Source organism: Amia ocellicauda, chromosome 5 (genome assembly GCF_036373705.1).
Source record: "Amia ocellicauda isolate fAmiCal2 chromosome 5, fAmiCal2.hap1, whole genome shotgun sequence".
In the NCBI taxonomy this organism is placed as follows: domain Eukaryota; kingdom Metazoa; phylum Chordata; class Actinopteri; order Amiiformes; family Amiidae; genus Amia; species Amia ocellicauda.
Genome location: NC_089854.1, coordinates 4,777,278 through 4,796,471, shown reverse-complemented (window position 1 = coordinate 4,796,471; position 19,194 = coordinate 4,777,278). Strand labels below are relative to the sequence as shown.

The 19,194-nt window shown below is 48.4% G+C and overlaps 2 protein-coding genes across 2 annotated transcripts; both read right to left on the bottom strand.

Annotated features, from left to right (window-relative positions):
• Positions 1-1,588: 1,588 nt before the first annotated feature.
• On the bottom strand, positions 1,589-14,150 carry mapk13 (mitogen-activated protein kinase 13). The gene is made up of 12 exons (XM_066703402.1): positions 13,944-14,150; positions 11,773-11,902; positions 11,488-11,546; positions 11,037-11,142; positions 9,804-9,833; positions 8,464-8,511; positions 7,932-8,046; positions 7,071-7,142; positions 6,836-6,915; positions 5,701-5,779; positions 4,453-4,629; positions 1,589-4,242 (listed from the first exon to the last, which is right to left on the bottom strand). Exons 1-12 carry the CDS (start codon positions 14,057-14,059, stop codon positions 4,163-4,165), a joined length of 1,092 nt encoding a protein of 363 aa, XP_066559499.1. The 5' UTR covers positions 14,060-14,150; the 3' UTR covers positions 1,589-4,162.
• Positions 14,151-14,833: 683 nt separating this feature from the next.
• LOC136749271 (zona pellucida sperm-binding protein 3) lies at positions 14,834-19,104 on the bottom strand. The gene is made up of 9 exons (XM_066703401.1): positions 17,770-19,104; positions 17,506-17,621; positions 17,321-17,427; positions 15,986-16,160; positions 15,787-15,901; positions 15,612-15,712; positions 15,465-15,538; positions 15,079-15,339; positions 14,834-14,982 (listed from the first exon to the last, which is right to left on the bottom strand). The coding sequence occupies exons 1-8, from the start codon at positions 18,304-18,306 to the stop codon at positions 15,080-15,082; spliced, it is 1,485 nt and encodes a 494-aa protein (XP_066559498.1). The 5' UTR covers positions 18,307-19,104; the 3' UTR covers positions 14,834-14,982; position 15,079.
• Between the last annotated feature and the right edge of the window lie 90 nt (positions 19,105-19,194).

Here is a 19,194-nt window from a genome sequence, read left to right as displayed (position 1 = left end):
TGCCACTGTGGGCGAAGTGGGTTCAGAGTGCCTGCCCCACAGTGAGAGGATGAGGTGGGCAGATCTCCCCGTGGAGCAAAACGATGCCTCTAGTCTGAATAAATGTTGTAAGAACTTCTTAGTTCTACTACACGGTTCCTACTCAAGAGTATTTTGTCATCCTGGAGCAGATGTGCTGTATTTGGCATCGCTTTCACTGCATTTCACTTAACTCCTTATCTCCCGCCACTGGAAATGTTCCCCGTCTTTGGAGAGAGAGCAGAAGCCGGGCGAACGGATCCCATTACAGTGCTATAATATAAAACCTCGACTCGTCCAATAAGAGGCAGAAAGAATGTGCATCACTATTGGGAAAGGTAGTTTCTGGAGATAGGGGTTACCTAGTTAAAGTACCTTTTACACTAACTCTAACTTTAGGGTTCAGACTAGGTTTAGTGATTTAGGGTTAGGGTCTCGAGGTTTGAGTAAACTTCAATTTCGTTAGAATCTACTAAAGTGTGATGTTTTTGTTTTAATTATGGTTTACGATGAAGATAGCAACTTTTTTGCATTACAAATTAGTGTGGGTATCGAGCGAGGGTAACATTTTTAGGTTGGAATAGGGTGAGGGTTAGAGTCCCAAGTAAACAGACATTTATAGTGTCTTTCTGGTTGTCACTAACACAAAATCAGTTCAGTTTCAGAACATTATTTCTGAGATTAACATTTCAACATGTTTTATTTCCTATAAAAAAAATAACAATGCCCCAATTTCCTACTAAACACAAAGTAGAGATATTCAACTGATCAGCACAGAGGAACCAACGGACCAAGGTGTGTGTTAGTTTGTTTGATTTCACAATTCAGACTTTATACCCCGGTTACAGAGATCGAACGCAGAACAGCTGCTGTCAAATCTCATTCATATTGCACCCCTGGAACAAAGACGCATTTCAAGACATCGTGCTGCTGGAAGCACACAAGCCAGGCAGCTGTGTGCTTTTCAGGTGTCATTTTAAATCTAAACAACTCACTTATTTATATATTTATCTTGCAGACAGTCAACAGATTTAATACACTTTGGTGTGCAGACCGCAGAGGGCAGTTTGTTTATTTGTTGCCTTTTAGAGAATTGAAAATCAGAAATAAAACCCACAATCTCTGGCAATTGAGAGATGTCAGAACAAGAGGTGAGGAAATAAGTGGGATAGAAAATGGGGTTATTTGTGACACTCACAATCTGTTTTTTAGCTTTGTGTTTGGAATTCATCATTTGAGGAGGAAACATTAAAAGGTAACCTTAGTGCTTGGCTATCAAGTTTTATCATTTTACGTAAATGGAAAATATCAGAATTATCTACTGAATAATTCAACTGAGGGACAATTTAGAAAAGCGAATAGTGGACAGTATGTAAGTAAGTAAGCTTGTTGTAACGTCATTACTTACTTCAGTAAATTGGAAGCAATCTTGCTTTTATGTTGTGTGCTGAAAAGCCCAGGTTCTTAAATACAAGATAAATAACAACAATAAAGACAGTAAACCTCTTATGTTGTAAGTCGCCCTGGCTAAGGGCGTCTGCCAAGAAATACAAATCATTTTAAAATAATAGGTGGTATAAATTCACTTTAATCACTTTACAAATATTCAAGTAAATATTTATTTTCTTAACAAGGCTCACCTCTGCAAAAACAACACATTAAAAAAATACATATATATGGCAGACAATAGATCCCGATACTTTGTGTGAAGATATAAAAACACAACAGGAATTGCATAAAGAAACCCCCAACCTCCCTGTAACTCAAGGTTTCCCAATCCTGGGCCTTGTGTTCCCAGTTCCTCCGGGTTTGCGGATCCCACTGGCTGCTCCATGACTCTACTGCACCATCGATTGAGCTCAGCACGGGCTTTATAAGACCTAATTAAGGCTTTCGGTGGGCATGCAATGGGACATTTTGAATTGTCTTTCAAAGCTTGTATGTTACTTGAGACCTGCAACTTTAGAACCATTTAAAAGGCCTTACCGAGCTTGTTATTAGCCCACGTAAGAGGTAAAATAAGTAATTAATTCAGCTGGGACAGAAAATAAATACCGCTGTCCGTAAGGCTGGGATTGAGAACATTTGGTCACAGTGGCTGAGGAGCACACTGTTGTCGCTGGCCAAGACTATCCACCCCCTGGGGCATCCCATCTCTCCAGTACAGCAGCTCTTTAAAGGCTCCTTATCTCCCTTCCCCTCTCTTTCAATGTCTTATCAACTGCTCCTCTGGTCTGAAAGGGATGCGTTTAGATTATAACCAGCCAAGCCGGCACTCCCGCCCCCCTCACATCCTGCATATACCCTCAGTTGAGTGTGGAGATTACTGGGTTCTCCTCCCAGGAGCATGCTCACAAGCCTTTGTTTCCAAAATGGCCGATCAGCACCAGTATAATGCTGTGATCTCCGTTCCTGGTCCTGGGGATCTCCAGCCAATCACATTCTAGAGGAGTGTCCAGTCAGAGGCTAAAGATCATATTTGTTTTGACCAGCAACTCAATTCTTGAGTATATTATGAAGCGGAGCTCAAATAAAAACCGTAAGACACTTCGACTCAGCAGGAGAAGGGTTGAGGAGACTGTGTGAAGCAGGGAAGCCCAGTTCTGGTCCCGAACAGCTCCAGTATCTTCTGGTTGGCCTCCCACATGATCTCAAACACCTAGGCCAACGAGTGACTCTTAACCGGACTAATTTAGCAGCGCTCCATAGTTCTTGAGATGACAAGGAATCAGAGAAACTCTGGGACTCGAGTTGTGCATCCCTGGTGTAAAGGAGTCACTTAGCTAGGTGTCAGTATTTATCCTCAGCCAGAACTCAAAACATGGACCTTGTGCTCCTCAGACTGTGCTTCTGATGAAAGAGGCACTTCCCTGCTCACAGGTGTGCAATTCTCTACACAGCCCCATCATACTGCAATGAGACCCACATCCCCCAGAAACTGTTAAATTTCCTCCATTAATGTTGTTGTCTGCGTGATGCAAAAGGCACATGGTCTTGGATGGCCTGAATTTGTCTACTCTTCTGCAAATTCCCACACTGCAGCACTGTGAACATATGCCATGTGCCTCCCCAGGCCCTGGGGACTCCTCCGGGACAAGGGCAAATGGGAACTTAAGCCCACAGGACAACAGGGAGACCACAACCTCCACGGCAAGCATGGCATTAAAATAACGCCAAAAAAGCAGATGGTCCTAAGGTTTCTCCCTTTTGTGGTTGATTGTTTTGTTTGTTTTGTCAGGTCCATCAGTCCAGAAAGACCCGGGTCCTGAGTGTTTTTTTAAATGCAAGAATAATATCACTGAAGATAACGGATCTTAATCTTTGCCAGTTGGCTTCTACTAGACTGAATATAAACTCACCAGAAAGATAATCACAGATGCGTTGTGAAAATAAGCCTGTAAACTAGAATCAAAATTAAAACCTTAACCGCACACTGAACGCCCCTCCAGTTCGTAGGACTGGTGAGTGGGCAGGGTGACCTTTTAATTGCCGTTTGGCAGTTTTCCTGGCTTGCAAAAATACACAAAAAGCAAAACAAGGACCTTCCAATGCAAAGTGCAGGCGCTGAAATATAACCGGCAGCGGGAGAAATCAGAAGCAATGCACGTCTCCTCTGAGCGCTTCACGGCCAAGCTGTGGAACCAACACCAACACTGAGAAACTATATCTATACCGATCATCGACACTGTAAACCGTTTTAAAAATCAAGCTGAAAGACAGAAAACAATGAGTGAAAGAATCGGGGAGCGCATCGACCGTTTTAACTGCTAACCACCGCACCGCTGTCTCGATCGGAACAGTTTTCAGTCTTTGATGCGGCGACAGTTCACCCTCAGACAGGTGGAGGTTGCCGGGGCAGAGAGAGGGTCACGGAGAGAAAGACCCCCGGCTCAAACGCAGCCGGAGCCACGACTGTCTGTGGCCCCAACGGCTTTTTAAAGGTGAGACACCGGCCTGCCCCCCCCTCCACCGCTTAATCTGTTCGTGAGGATGTTTGAGTTCTCGGTAGGAAATCGTGGCTTTGAGGCCCTGTTTCTTTGCTCTGGGCCAAAGTCCTTGTCAGTCTTGTGTAGGAGTGTGTGTGTGTGTGTGTGTGTGTGTGTGTGTGTCTGCCTGGGCAAGCATGTCCTGTCGCTGCTCAAGGTCAGATGGTCAGTGTGCACCGCCTCCGGGAGTCTCGCCTTGGGAATGGGACGAAGCTCTTCACCTCGTCAAACGACAGGCCTGCGGGGAGAGGAGGGAGAGATGAGTGAGGCAAGGACAGGCGCGATCCTGAACCGCAGACACTACACTCCGCACACACCGAGGAGATTGAACTACTGCAGGGAATATCACAGCTGGGAAAGAGAGAGTGAAGAGATGGCGTGGACGTGATATAAACACTTGCGATCGTGACCTAGGGACGACGGGGATAGCGCGTGCACGCCGACTCACTTTTCCACTCGTCGACGGGCATGGTGGCGTTGTCGTGCGTGTCGTCGTAGGGCTCGGCCTTCACGTCCTCGTCCTCGGGGTCCCGCAGGCTGTCGAAGTACGGGTGGTCCAGGGCCTGAGCCGCGGTCAGGCGCCGATCGCAGTCCAGGACCAGCATCTTCTCCAGCAGATTGACCGCTACACACACACACACACACACACACACACACACACACACAGTTACACACGGCCCTACTTATTAATGCCGCTGCTTTACCGTGGCCTTTTCTAAAACCTACAGGCCTTTAAAAAACACGCACACATTGATATTTAGACTAATTATTAATTATTATCATCATTGGAGCATAACAATCTTGTAAACACTTGGGGTCATATTAACACACAGAGCTGCCCCTGTGTACAGGCGTGTAGTATGTTATAGTCACAAACTATTTACTACAGAACCATATTACATAATTACATAAAAAGTATCAGTAAACAAAGCGCAGGGGAGTGAAGGTGCTTAGATGGTGCTGACCAGACACATTAGAGAGCCTTCACATGGTACAGCTGCCACACACACACACACACACAATTTGTATCGAGGGGGTCCAGTCCTGTTTTTCTGGTACAGTGCAGCAACAATGCCTGCCCTATGACACCCCCACACCACAGCCAGTTAATGACTGGCTCCGGTTTTTAATTAGCGCCGCACAGCGCACACAGCCCGTAGCCATGGAGACCAGCCGCACAAGGACACGGCTCGTTACTGCAGAGGCCCGATCCTCCGAGCGCCGGGAGAGAGCGAGCAGCACACTGACTGCTCCACACAGAGACTACACACCGACACATATACATACATACACTCACACACACATACATACATATATACAGCTCTGAAAAAAATTAAGAGACCACTCCAAGTTCAGAAATCAATGTTACGTGGTCTCAATTTTTTCCAGAGCTGTACACACACACACACACACACACACACCTTTTGAAATACGACTGGATAAAGCACAGCAATCGCACTGGCAAGATATACTCCACATCCTTTTGGGTTGGTTCCTCTGTGGGAGCTTTACCTGTATAAGTCACGGTAGTGCTGGTCTATGAGTTATGGTTATCTAATCTCTGGGGGTTATGGTTATGGCCATACTGTCTGGCTCAGGGTTGAGCTGTGTGAACATCAGATATGGGCATGGTTGTGGCTTCAAAAGCCGTGGCTGTGTTCAGGTGTCGACAGAGAGAGAGAGGGGGGACACTCACCGGACGAGCTGGCTCTCGGCACCAGCAGGGAGAAGTCCTTGCGGGGGTAGCGCGGCAAAGAGCGCACGTAACTCTTGGCCTGCCCTCCGGCACCCAGAGGAAAAGCAAGGAAACGGAAAGAAAAAGAAAAGCCAGTCAGGAAACAGGTCCGGTTTGATCTCGGTCCCCTGAGAGTTCAGAGGCGCCCCACACACACAAACCTCAATATACATATAATAACACATCTGTCCTGCAGGCCTGCATTATTTTAAATGCTTCTGCAATTACAATTGGAGACTCTGAAGCACAGTTTGGCTCTGGATCTCTGTCAAAAGATCATCCGCCACCACTAAGCGATTCACAGAGCGATTACAGAGTGTGCAAGGTTTTGAAAGGCAGCGCCGAGATCACCTTGACACGGCTGCTGTCTGGCGTCTGTAGCCGAAGAGGAAGTTAATGGAATGAAGATAACCCCCAAGCACTCACAGATACACACACTCGCCAAGATAGGCAAAGATAAGACGTGCAAGCTCACAATCCCACCAGTACTGGCACACGGGGCAGGAGTGGATATAGGAAAGCGCTCTGCTACAGCTGCCAGATACAGGAAGTGGAAGCTACAAACAAAAGCAGGATCCCACACAACACCAGCACCGCAGGGATTTTAAAAACGTCCCCTAAAATGTATGCAGTGGAAGTTCTGCCACCGTTCTTCTGTACCCGTGATATATCCACCCACACACTCACACCACCCCCTCAGTACATCACGGGCGTTGGGGTCCAACAGAAAACTAGTAGATTCAGGGCGGTGAAATAGCGAGGAAAGAGTCAAATACCGTATAACCGACAGTCGCAGCCCTCAAAAATTATAAACAGGCTATGAACACAGGGACATGCAGCGCACAGTGTGGTCGTCGTACTGCACGGTGCGTCTGTAGACTCTGCACCGCTGCTGTACAGAAGAGAACTTGTAATCACTACAGAAAAGTAGGGCACACTGTAAAATTAGCACATGGCACAGACCGCCAACACGATGGGTAATGAAGCCAGTGATGCATCCCAATCTGGTGTGTCGAGGGGGTGGCGTGTGTATATACATATATCAACCTTCTGCATGGCCATATGTAAAGGGTAATACTACGAAATGCGTCTTTACCTCCTCACTTTGTAGTTTCTTAATGAAGTCTGGTCCCGGCACCCCCGTGACTTTCATAATTTGGGTCAGCTGGTCCATGTCTGTGGTCAGGGGTCAAGGATGAAAAGAAAGTAAAAGCAGCAGGAGGGAAGAGAGGGAGATGTGGAAAAGGGAAACGGGACAACAGCGGAGGCAGGTCCTCGATTCCTGAGCCGCGATCCAACAAAGCAGAGGGAAACCGATTGAGAAAGGATACAATCTTTCCCCTTGAAGAGGGTCCGGCCATTGATCATCTCCGCCATGATGCAGCCCACTGACCAGATGTCCACTGTGGGGAGAAGAGGGAGAAACGGTTAGGCAGGAGAGGAAACACGGAGAGCAAGGTTGCACTAGGGCAGGAAGAAAAGGATGGCCAATGAACATACAAAGTCTCTCGGAACCTTTATCTACCCAATCGCCATCTTCACCGAACAACAACGGGTCACATTTTAATGACCGCCAGGCTGAGAAAATCGTTTTTTCAATCTTGAAACGGGAAAAACGATTCCGTCTTCAATTCCCGCTGAGGAGACGAATACACGAGAGGCCTCTCGCAGAGATAACTTGACCGTTTTCCCAGGCGCAGCCCACACACAAGCCAGGGTCTCGTTTCGCCAAACCCAGCCAGCAGCCAGCGGGACGGAGAGCGAGCCGCTTCTAAATACACCAACTGGCTTCCGTTTAAAGAGAGGAATCATTCTGGTCAAAATTATTTCAAAAACTGTTTCTTTGTACAAATGGGCTCTGATCTCCATGTGGTTGAGAGCTGAAACCCTCTCTCCTCTCCTCTCTCCTCTCATTCGTGCCGCTACACTAGACTGGGCAGGCTGCCACCTAGAGGACTCTTCATGACACTGACATCTCAGACTGCTTCACTGTCTAGGTAAAGAAACTGCCTCTGAAGCCTTAATAATTGGGGGAAATGAGCTGCATCACCGGGCATTATTCAGATTCGTATTATTATAAGTGAACTACACGATCCTCTGCTCTTGTGGGAGCTCTCTGCTCTCATGTACTTGTCCTCTGGGTCCATTTAAGGCATCAGGGAGGATTTCAATGAATCGGTAAAGGGTCTTGCCAGTCTGGTTGTAGTGCATCCAGTTGAGAATGACCTCTGGGGCCCGGTACCACCGCGTCACCACGTAACCCGTCATCTCCGGCTCGGTGTGCCGTGCCAGCCCGAAATCCAGGATCTGAGAGAGAGAGAGAGAGAGAGAGGGAGAGGGGGGGGGGTGTTTACTTTTTCCACAGAGAGCAAAGGTAAGAAACTCAGACTATTAATTGGCCATTAATTGCACTGGTACCAGGAACAGTGTCAGGGCAGGGTGGCAGAGGCGGTTCCAGGGGGCAGGATTTGGTGGTTCTTCACAGTGCGGGGAGGGAGGAGGGATTTAATTTACAACCCCATGCCTCACACTGCGCGTTTCTAAATCTATTGATCTGATCAGTTAATCGCGGCCTCCCTTTGGACAGCACTAATATAAGCTGTAACAATAGCGCAGTGGTCTGCGGTCAATCTCTCGCTCCTTAAATGGGCGTCTACATGCCGGTCAGTGGGAAGTCTGACTGAACACAGAGGCAGGATCAACGCAGCAGCAAAAACAAAATACCTTCAATTCGCAATCTTGATTTACAGCCAGGTTGCCAGGTTTCAGATCCTGTAGGAGAAAGAGACAGACAGAGAGAGAGAATCCATATTCATTTTCCGATCTATAGTCTCCTCGTCTCCTTTCTGTACACACAAACCACAACAGAAAGGCGCGAGGCCACGGAAAAAAAGACAGATGATGCAGCAAAGCCCGGGGGTTGAAAGCGGCGCTATCAGAGGCTGGCATTGAGGCCCGATTGTGTGCCGAAGGAACGTCAGACCTGTAATCAGTAACCAGCCAAGGACGGTCCACACCCCGCAGATCCGCCATCCCGCCCCGCCCACAGGACCCGAAGGTCACTCTGTCACGAGCAGATAACCAGCGACGGCCTCCAGACGTACAGCCGCAGACGCTCAGCCGCAGACGCTCGTGGTTTCCGATCCACCCCAGCGCTTAATGGAGTTTTAAACGCGTTACTCGTCGTGCAGGAGAGATCACAAACACAAGCTGCTGCCATCATCAGCTCAGACCAGATGCAATTAGTTAAAAAGTGCAGAAATACCCTGCGAAACCACAGGAGGATCATACAATATTCTTGCACATTGAAACGAGATGATTAGTTACAACATTATGATTAGTTACACTTATGTTGTAAGTCGCCCTGGATAAGGGCGTCTGCCAAGAAATAAAAATAATAATAATAACAACATCAGACACAGGGAGAACAAATTAAACGGAAACTAACTAGGCACCATAATATCGTCCCGAGGTACGCAGTTACCCCAGGATTTTCAAGTCATATTTACACAAAGCCTTTTGGCGAGGGTGGGTTGCACGGACCAAACTGCCCCGTGGCATTCTGTAACCTGGGGCCTCGGATCACAGGCCTACTAACATCCAGCCACACAAGACAAAAGACCAGATGGCCTCCTCTCGTTTGTCCCTATTCCAGCTTTCCCCGGCTGGTGTAACTCGGGAGAAAGCAGCCCACAGCCTCCGCACTCCCAAACAGGTTCCGACGGGCCCCGGGCGCCGAGACGCATCCGTCACACGGGGCAGAGCGAGCCCGACACTCACAGACCCCACCCCCGCCCCCAAGACACATTCCACGCTGCCGGTGCCGCTTTGATCCTTCGAGTCGAGACACGCCCCAGACGAGAGGGGAGAGAGGGCGCACACAGAGCCGGTGTGGGAACGGCGGACACCCACGGGCCACTCCGTCGGCCGATTCATAAAGACGCGTGTGAGACAGATCTCCGTGTGGGATGTTCACAGAGGTTCTGGTTGGCAGCACGGATCTATCGATTTCTATACTGGAGGGTCAGCCAGTTCAGTGAACGGATACAAAATAATTCACTTACCCTGTGAATGATCCCCGCCGAATGGATGTACTGCAAAAGAAGAGACAATTTAATTGTTAGGGAAGAAAGAAAAAACTAACGTTGTGGCATCTATAAATCCATAAATCTGGGGTGATTTGATACCATTTGAAAGGAAATGTGAATCACACTGAACGAACAGGTAGCGACAGGAAGAAAACTGAAGCTCTGAGTCAGCCACGTCTCAGACACACTGCATGTTGTTACAAAATACAGGCATTGCAAAACATTTACAATGTCCCATGTAATACAAACGCTATTGAAGTAATCTAGTCTTTGGCAAATAACCACAGACAGACACAGACACACTCACGCACACACACACACACACAGAGACACACACAGAGACACTCACACACACTCACACAGACACACACACAGAGAGACACTCACACACACAGACAGATACAGAGAGACACACACACACAGACAGAGACACAGGGAGACACACACACACAGACACAGACACAGAGACACACACACACAGACACACACACACAGACACACACAGAGACACTCACACACAGACAGACAGAGAGACACTCACACACAGACAGACAGAGAGACAGAGACACTCACACACACAGAGACACTCACACACACACACACACAGACAGAGATACAGAGAGACACACACACACACACACACACAGAGATACAGAGAGACACACACACACACACACACACAGACACAGAGAGACACTCACACACACACAGAGAGACAGATACAGAGAGACACACACACACACACAGACACAGATACAGAGACACACTCACACACACACAGACACAGATACAGAGACACACTCACACACACACAGAGACACACTCACACACACACCAGAACAAGTGGACGAGGATCACCGAAAAAGAGAAGAGAAGCTAAACCAGACTACGGATACATTACTGATCAGTCACTCACACATTTCAGAGACTGACACCAGTGAGACAATCTTCTGTGCAAACATCTTACTCATTCGAGCCCCTGTTTTGGACCGATGTATAGAAGACGCGGTTTCTGGAAGGTTAAGAACGTTTTCAGCCTCGAGACGGTTTGAGTCATTGTGCATCTGGCCTACAAGGGCCTCAGGGATCGTTCTGCGGTCTTGGAGTGGCAGAGGTGACGCACAATAAGACCTAGAAGGATCCAACTCAGCCTTGGGCAGAAAGAGACGTCAAATCACATCTCTCCTGCTGTACGGAGACCTTACTGACCTTCAATCCACTGAGCATCTGGTAGACCAGAAACTGGATCCTGTCTTCGGAGAGGACTCCCCTCACCTTGGACAAATCTGTGTACATGTACGGCATCACCAGGTAGCTACACAGCAAACACAAACGACAACAGCAGACGTCAGCAGCCCTCCCCTTTAACGACACACTGATCTTCTGTTTTTAATCTGAACAAATCCCTGCCCCCTAGCTAGCTCTATTGGGTTCCCCAGACAAGCCAGGCAACTATCCTTTAAAGGGAAATAACAGAGGATGGATTACTTTCCGAAGAACTACATTTCACACAACTTCTCCTTTTTAATCATCATCTGCCTGTATGAGTTTAAATCAGACACGGAGATCAGTTACACCTCTCCAGACATCACACGTGTATTTGAATAGTACTTTTCCCGTGTCCGGGGGGTCGCGATAAACACGGAAGAAAGCAACGTACAAGTCCTGGAAGTCTGCCAGGGTGGCGGCAGGAGTGAACACATCCAGGAGTCCGATCACCTGCAGGAAGAAGGGAACAGGACATGAGCACATCATCGCTCACACGCGAGCCTGTCCACACACGGGGAGGACGTGTTCAGTCACCGGCTGCTTAGCTCAACATCGCTATTCATCGCCAGAAAATTCCCCCGGAGGTGAAGAGAGAAGAGAAAAAGTTGTGGAACAAATATTCAAGCCCCGGAACCAGAGCGAACAATGATTAGTGTTCTAGAATGGCGTGACTTACATTCTCATGCTTCATGTGCTTGAGGAGGCGCAGCTCCCTGTAGGCCCTCTTGGCGAAGATCTCTGACTGGAAGGGCCGGTGCAGTTTCTTGATGGCCACTTTCTCCTGGGTCTTCTCATTGATGGCCGAGCTGGGGGACAGGGAGATGGGGGGGGGGGGGGGACAACATCAAGGGGCGGTAGAGCAGAGGGGTACAGCGGGTGGAGCGAGTGGAAGCGGTGGACAGCAGACGCCCTGCTCTGTTAGGAACTGATCTTTATGAACGTTTCAAAGTGGAGAACCAGAAGGAAACGACACCCAAAATTAAAGCGTGACAGGTTTTCCCCCTTGTGGTCACATATTTAGAGCCCAGCATCGTTCAGAGGCAGGATATGCTCGACTGTGCATATGCTAGCACCGTTACGCCCCTCGCCGCTGCGCAGAAACTGACGCTCTGATGATGATGCCCCCGGCTTAAATGAAAGCGATGTGGGGGCAGGGGGCTGGATTACAGAACAGCTTCAGTTTCAGGTTTTCACTGTGATCTCAGTTAGACAGTTCATTTGAACGGTCATAATAAGCCCTTCACCCAGATGTTTCAGATGCATTAAGACGCGACTGTATTTGCACCTCATATTATATTGAGCCTTGTACACACAGAGGATATATAATTTATATGTCTATTCATGTACAAATGAATTCAGAACTAGAAACAAAGCCATCTCTGAAAGCACTGTTCATGGTTATGTTCAGTGTTGCTTCTTTTGGAATAAATACTGATTTGTGATACTTTGGGGGACAACTGAATTCAATTTCCTTAAAGTATCCAACCAGGTGTTTCAATAACGATAAAAGAAAAAGCGTAGGCCCGAGTGGTTTGATTTCAAATACACAAGGAAACCAAATGAAAACTAGAAAAGCAAGACTGGCCAGAGCTGTGACCGGGGAAGGATGAAAACACTCGGGCCCAACATAAACAAGCTGGGCTGCCGTGTTTACACAGACTTATACACAACTGTCACTTTAGCCAGAGATAACTATGCAGGGCTCTGGCCTGGGGTGACGTCAGCCAGCCTCCCTGTACCTGCAGTGTGCAGTTCACTGGCACACCCAAACCAGTGGGAATATATTTATAGATGCCTTTACTGTAATTAAAGGTGGAGGACACGCCATGATAAATGGTTACAGAGTGTGAATTCACTAAATGACGTCTTCTTACACAACAACACCCCGTGCTTATTATAATCAGGCATGGGCCCAATGCACAAAACCTGTCTCAGTACAAATGCAATGTGATGTTAATTAGCAGCATTTGCTCCTTTTGAATGACATTTCTATTGCATGGATGCAGATTGTGTGTTTCATGCATTTGTGGTGGCCAGGCTATTACACAATGCATTCCCGCTCCATAGCCCACAGCATCATTGTCAGATGTGCTTTACAAACCCTATAACGGAAATAATGCAATTTCTCCTCTATTTTCTGCCTATGAATTAATCGCAGGAAAGCGCTGGCTGTGTGTAACCGTTGTGTGCACAGTGGCTGACTTTAATAACGGGTTATTTCTAATAAGGAACAATTGAGTTCTCTCTCCCCGACCCCCGAGTCTCTAAAACAAAAGTAAAAATAAAAAGCTCAATATAAGTGCGCTCGCACACCAGATTGTGCAACACATCTGATCCCACCTACGTGCAGCGCAAAATACATTATTCATCTTACAAATGCACGGCAGACAGCGAGCAGCTCTCCTCTGTGCAGGGATGGTGGTCCTGGCAGCAAAGCGCGGAGGGCAGCCGACGGTGCAGCTCGGTGCGGGGCTGCCAGGCGAGACGCACGCAACAGCAGCGCTCAGAGCCGGGCAGACAGCCCGCAGACAGCCCGGCCCAGCCCGCAGACAGCGCTCACTGCCGTCCCACCAGAAGCACCGGCTGTTCCCGTCCGACTGTGAAACCTTAGACTGCAATCACAGCAGAGCGAAACCGCGCAGGACTGTCGGCAGCTGTGCTGAGCGCCTCCAGGACGGGCAACGTCGCAGTCCCCGGTGCGCAAAAATAGACCTTCAATCCCGTCTGTGGCTGTGGACGGCTACACGGTATAGAAACGGACCCGTCTAATGCACGGCTCAGCCGCAGGAAAAGTTTATTGTGCGCAAGAGAAGATCAGCCGAGTTGGCGCCGGGCCATGCCACTCACCACACCGAGCCGTACGCGCCGGTGCCGATCTGCTTGAGCCCCGAGTAGCGCTCCGGGACCTCCCACACCGTGCCGTGGATCTCCTCCCGGCGGAACGCGGCTCTCCGGGCGCTCATTGTGCCCAAGCGCCGGGGAAACAGCGCGGAGGACAAGCACAGGATCCGACAGCCCGACACCAGCGCCGCCCGCCCGCCCGTCTTCCTCCTCCTCCTCCTCCTCCTCCTCCTCCGAGCTCAACCTCCACCCAGCGCGGCGACACGCGTGACGTCAGCCCCCACCCACTCGCGTCGGCCCGCACCTGAGCCAGAGCTGGGCTGGCTGGCACCCGGGCACCAGTGGAGATGCCAGCTCTCCCCTACGCCCAGCCTGCCCGGACACAGGAGAGTTTATACCTCCAGCGGGGTGGAAAAGGGCAGATGTAGATGCCCCCCCACACACCCCCATGGTTTAGGAGGGTATTACAGCAACGTCTGCGTTTTGGCACGTCATGCGACTGTAAATAGGGTGGAATTTCTGGTTTCGCCAATTTGATTTTCAATTGGTTGTGGTTAATGAACTATAGGCTATTTTCACTATCTACACGATTTTCTTGTTGGAGCTTCTACACCAACACAACCCACCCATGCTGAATCTGTCAGGGGGGGCAGGGCATTGCTCCTTTTCCTTTCCTTCATGAAAACTTGCCCTTATGAAGTGGTAGAATCATTTTGCTACTTATGCATATTCTGTAAATACATAAAAGTAGCAAGTTAAGTTTTGCTTGCGAGTTTAGAGACCTTAAATGACTTCACACCTGCTGTTACATTGCAATTAAACCACTCTGCACAACTCGCATGTGGCTTTTGTAGATGGAGCGAAGGAGAGGAAGTTGCAAACCTGCACAAAGCCTCAGCCTGGAGTCACAACAGTTCAGTAGAGTTTATTAACTCTGGCTTCAAATAAAAATGGTGAACAAGACGGGACTGCCAGTTTCTTTTTTTTATTTAATTGCATTTCAGAAACTGAAGGGTCAGACTAAAGCACTCGTCTGCTCAGGAACCTGGGGAGAGAGAGAAACCAGTGAGCAGACAAGATCTTTAAACCAGGGGACAGCCACAGCAGGTTGGAGAGCACGAGGTGGGGAAGGTAGCCTTGCCTTATTGATCAGGCCATCCCTCAGGGATCTTCCCAGGCTGCTCTTGCTCCACAGCCAAGGTCTCCCCAAGCTGGCCGCGCACCTCGGCGGGCCCCACCAAATCCACCGCCTCTCCCAGGGCGGCCTGGTCCACCGGTTTCTCGTTCCAAACACCATTCTCCAGTTTCTCCTCAACCTTCAGAGCGGCCTCCGTAGTCAGCGCCCCTCTGGTTCCTCGACTGCTGAAGGGCAGGGAGGCCGAGGTCACCAGGCTCCTGGCACCTGTGGAAGATGCGGGTAGAAGACCACAACCATCCATGCACTGCAAGAACACTTTGGAAGTCGAGATGTTGGAGTTATGGCTGCCACCAAGGAGTTTAAAGCACCATGATCTCAAAGCTTCCTACCTTCGTTTTTCTCAGCATGACATTTGGAGTCGCAGCACGTGCAGACCTCATGATCTCCATCCACTTCCTCCCATCTGAAGAGGACAGGCACGCGTTAGTGGCAAGAAGCAGCTGTTTATAGTGCAGCCAGGCCAGTCGTCTTTTTACCTTTTCTCCTTCCGGTTGTAAGTGCAGGCCTTATTGCCCGGCGTCGCCCGAGCACTTGCCAACACCATGGTGCAGTGGATGTACAGCTCCGTGGACCCGTGCTGTAGGGAGAGAGGGGACCGGTTTATAGGGAGACTGAACATCCGAGTCCGAGTCTCCAGAGCAAGTACGTCACCTGCGAAAGAGCTTTCTGGAACAGGAAGGCATCAACAGTGAGGCGGACGACATCTTTCCTCTCGTACGGGATGAATCGTGACCCGCAGCCGTCCATCTTGCTGTCAACCATGCACCTGAGGCCAGAGAACACGTCTCTAAAGGTCAGGAAGGGAAGAGCATCGCAGTGAAGCGGTGGGTCGAGTTCAGATGCACATTACCCAAAGTTGTCAATCACTGTGAATCTGGGTTTGGAGTTGTGGTCTGGGGTAGGGGTGGCGTAACAGGAGTGGATGAAAAGCCGCTGTCCTCCAGTTGCAATGTAGGCAGTAGCCTGGAAGTACATTGGCTGGCCCAGGTAGTAGGTGGTCTTTGGGGCACGCCTGGTCCAGTCAGCTGTTCAAGGGAAACCAAGGGAAGACATTAACCCATTTTGTGCCTTTCAACAGGGACAGATTTGTGGAAGTCAATTCTTTTAGGACATGTCAAAGATTAGGTCACTATACAGACAATGGGATATAGATGTAGATACAGTCCAGGGGCCAGTTGCACTAAAAAGGCTTAAAGTCCTAGCTTTAGTCCAAGTCCTGTGAAATCTGACCTCCCGATAAGAGCGCTGCACAAAACAGACCCTGCAGTCCCCAATTTTAACGTATGACCATTTGTATAGTTACAATTATTAATATATTACTTATTTTACAGCAGTTTTACCGACTACATAACAGGACACGTACTTTAATTGCAGATTGTGAAGAGGTCGGCCACGTTCAAACTAAACAAAGAAAAACTAGGTTCAAAGACAGGAACTTTACGTTGACTGTCCAGAAGGGAAGTTGTAAAGGGAAAAACTTGATCTAGAAATCAAAATGGCACGATTCGAAGGGGAAGGAGAACATTTTAGTTAAGAGTTGTTGGTTAATACATTTGTCATTATTAATAATGGATACTAGATTTGAATTTGTATTGTAATGGTTCACCTAAAATGTAAGTTAAATCAATAAAAAAAAAAAGTCAGGGTCATATTAGTTGCTGCTATTATTAGTCAAACTTCCATAACTATGCATGTAATGAAACATTTAGAGCTTTCTCCAGTGTGATCCGAATTATTTATACGAGAAGGCTTTTGCCTGTCCTTAAATATCCTCTCGATGAAATCCCCTTTAATTTAATAATTCAAAAGTTACCTGGCATATGTGCTGCCATGTTGGTTTACACGTCAGGTTCTATAGCAAGAGATACCTTTTCATCATTTAAGTCTGGTGTAGGGTAGGCTTAACAAAGGACTTGCATTTCATACCAAACCGATTTTGTTTTGTGCAACAGGCCTATTTATTTTGGGCTTAAATGTAATTCTAAGACCTAAAAAACAAAAGCATTCAAGACCTTTTGTGCAACCGGCCCCAGTTCCTCAGGATGAAGCCAGGACTTGAGGCACAAGATGTACAACTGATGGCAGATCTTGCCCTGAGGAACTGGAGTTCACTTCCACACTCAAGCTTTCCAACGCCATTCACGTCACTGCAGACACCAGCACAAGGGTTTGGGTCAACACATACCGTCGGTGGGAATGAGGACAAAGCCATACTTGTTCTTGAGGTCCTTGAAGAACTTTTGCTTCCGGGGCCATGTGGGGAGGAAGCCCATCTTGTAGGAGTAGTGGAACCTGTAGCAGAAACATGGCTTTAGAGCATCCAAATGCATGCACCGAGGACTGTAGTTTCAGAAGCGAGCCACTCAATACCGATTATAGCGACACTGGATGGGCACAGAGAAGGGAACGGAGCGGATCACTGGGCCTTGAGAAGTAGCTGGGGCGTAGCGGAGTGTGTTGGAATAAGCCAGTTGGCCATCTACCACCTGAGGAGGGAACAAATCCTTCTCAGATCTTACTCTTCCCCAGTCCAGCAAGACATTAAAAATGACAGAATATACACCATGTATACATTTGGGTGAGAAGTCTGCAGTTGAAGTCAGTAAGTCAGGGCAAAAGCACAACTCGACTCACCGCCACCTTGTTTCCACACTCATGAAGACCATAGATGAAGTAGAAGTATTTCTTGGTAGTTCTGCTGACCGGGCAGCTCCCCAGGCTCAGCTCGGACACCTTGCACCTGAAGCCGTGGATGTTGCGGTTGATCATCACGTAGAGCTGGCTGTAGCTGCACCACACCAGCAGGCCGTCACGCTGCACCGGGCGCAGGGGCCTCGGCACAGACCAGTACCGGTGGGGCAGCAGGATCTTCTTGATGGCCTTGGGCAGCTCTCGGTTGTCCGCCGCGGGCTTGAACTCGGTTTTGTTCACAACAGGCTGCAGTACGTGTCTGTACATGGGGAGATAGTTGTAAGGCTGATCTGCGGCATTTGGAGATGCCGGGTCTTTGGAGGCAGAGTGCCGCGCATCCCGAGCCCGTTGGGCCAGGTCGGGCTCGGACAGGTTCTCCAAGTCCAGGTCAACATCACTGTCAACCGCAAGGTCCTGTGTGAAGATCAGGACGGGTAACAACCCTGTGTAAAAGCACAAAGCACACAAACACACCCCCATTTCACAAATGAACAAAAAACAAACGAACCAAAAACACCACCAACTACAACAGACACGACCGTTAACTTTCAAACTCCCGCTCCCACACCACGGTGCCCCGCGCCTGTCGGCCTCTTTTTCATAGGGCTGTCCGTTAATTGGCCGCACTTGAAGATGATTAATTAATTAAGCCAATTACAATAATTGACACGTGCGTTTATTTATTGTTACAAAAAGTGTAACGAGGACAGCACAAGACATAGGTGAATTAGTATATATCATTTATTTTAATGAAAACGATGCTGCATTGATTGGAGACTAGTTAGACGTATGACGTGTGGATCTTATGCCTTATTCTTGTAACAGGACGCGGCAGACAATTGCAGGATGTATAAATAATTCCGTTTATAAGGAGTCTAATCACTCTTTAAACATCCACCCGCCCTTCAGTTTTAGACCCATGAGAAGCATGCGCGGTGAAAGGGATGTATATTTATACATTTACTGCGGTTTCTTCACTTGTGTAATTGTGCATTTTACAACACGTACGCTTTTTACAACTTTTTCAAAGGCGAACACCACTGAAACAAACTATTGTTGTAATTGGCGTATTTTCCTAATGGTTTATTTTTGTTTTCGGTTTATCCATCTGTACTGCGCAAGGCGCTATACACCTCAGAACTGATTTAGCGTCGCCCTTTCTGACGCAGTTTCTTTGCAGTGCGTTTCCACAGTTCTGCCAGCAGGGGGCGCGCAGCCGCAGAGACGTTATGGAAAGAATCCAAGGAAGCATCTGAGGTCAAAAACCTCCTCATAAACCACGTCATTTCCGCCACATAATACGCATTGCTAGGCTGTTGAACACAGGCTGGACTGCACACACAACAGGACAGCAAATAAAACACCACA

Bases quoted from the DNA above. Each gene is read 5' to 3' on its own strand.
- mapk13 (XM_066703402.1), bottom strand. From the start codon at position 14,059: ATGAGCGCCCGGAGAGCCGCGTTCCGCCGGGAGGAGATCCACGGCACG. The intron at 11,903-13,943 runs GTGAGTGGCATG...CCTGTCCCCCAG, and splicing joins GGCGCGTACGGCTCGGTGTG to CTCGGCCATCAATGAGAAGA. The intron at 4,243-4,452 runs GTGAGTCGGCGT...CTCTCCCCGCAG, and splicing joins GCCCGTCGACGAGTGGAAAA to GCCTGTCGTTTGACGAGGTG.
- LOC136749271 (XM_066703401.1), bottom strand. From the start codon at position 18,306: ATGGGGGTGTGTTTGTGTGCTTTGTGCTTTTACACAGGGTTGTTACCC. The intron at 17,622-17,769 runs GTGAGTCGAGTT...TTCCCTCCTCAG, and splicing joins AGTGTGGAAACAAGGTGGCG to GTGGTAGATGGCCAACTGGC. The intron at 17,428-17,505 runs GTATTGAGTGGC...TTTCTGCTACAG, and splicing joins ATCCAGTGTCGCTATAATCG to GTTCCACTACTCCTACAAGA.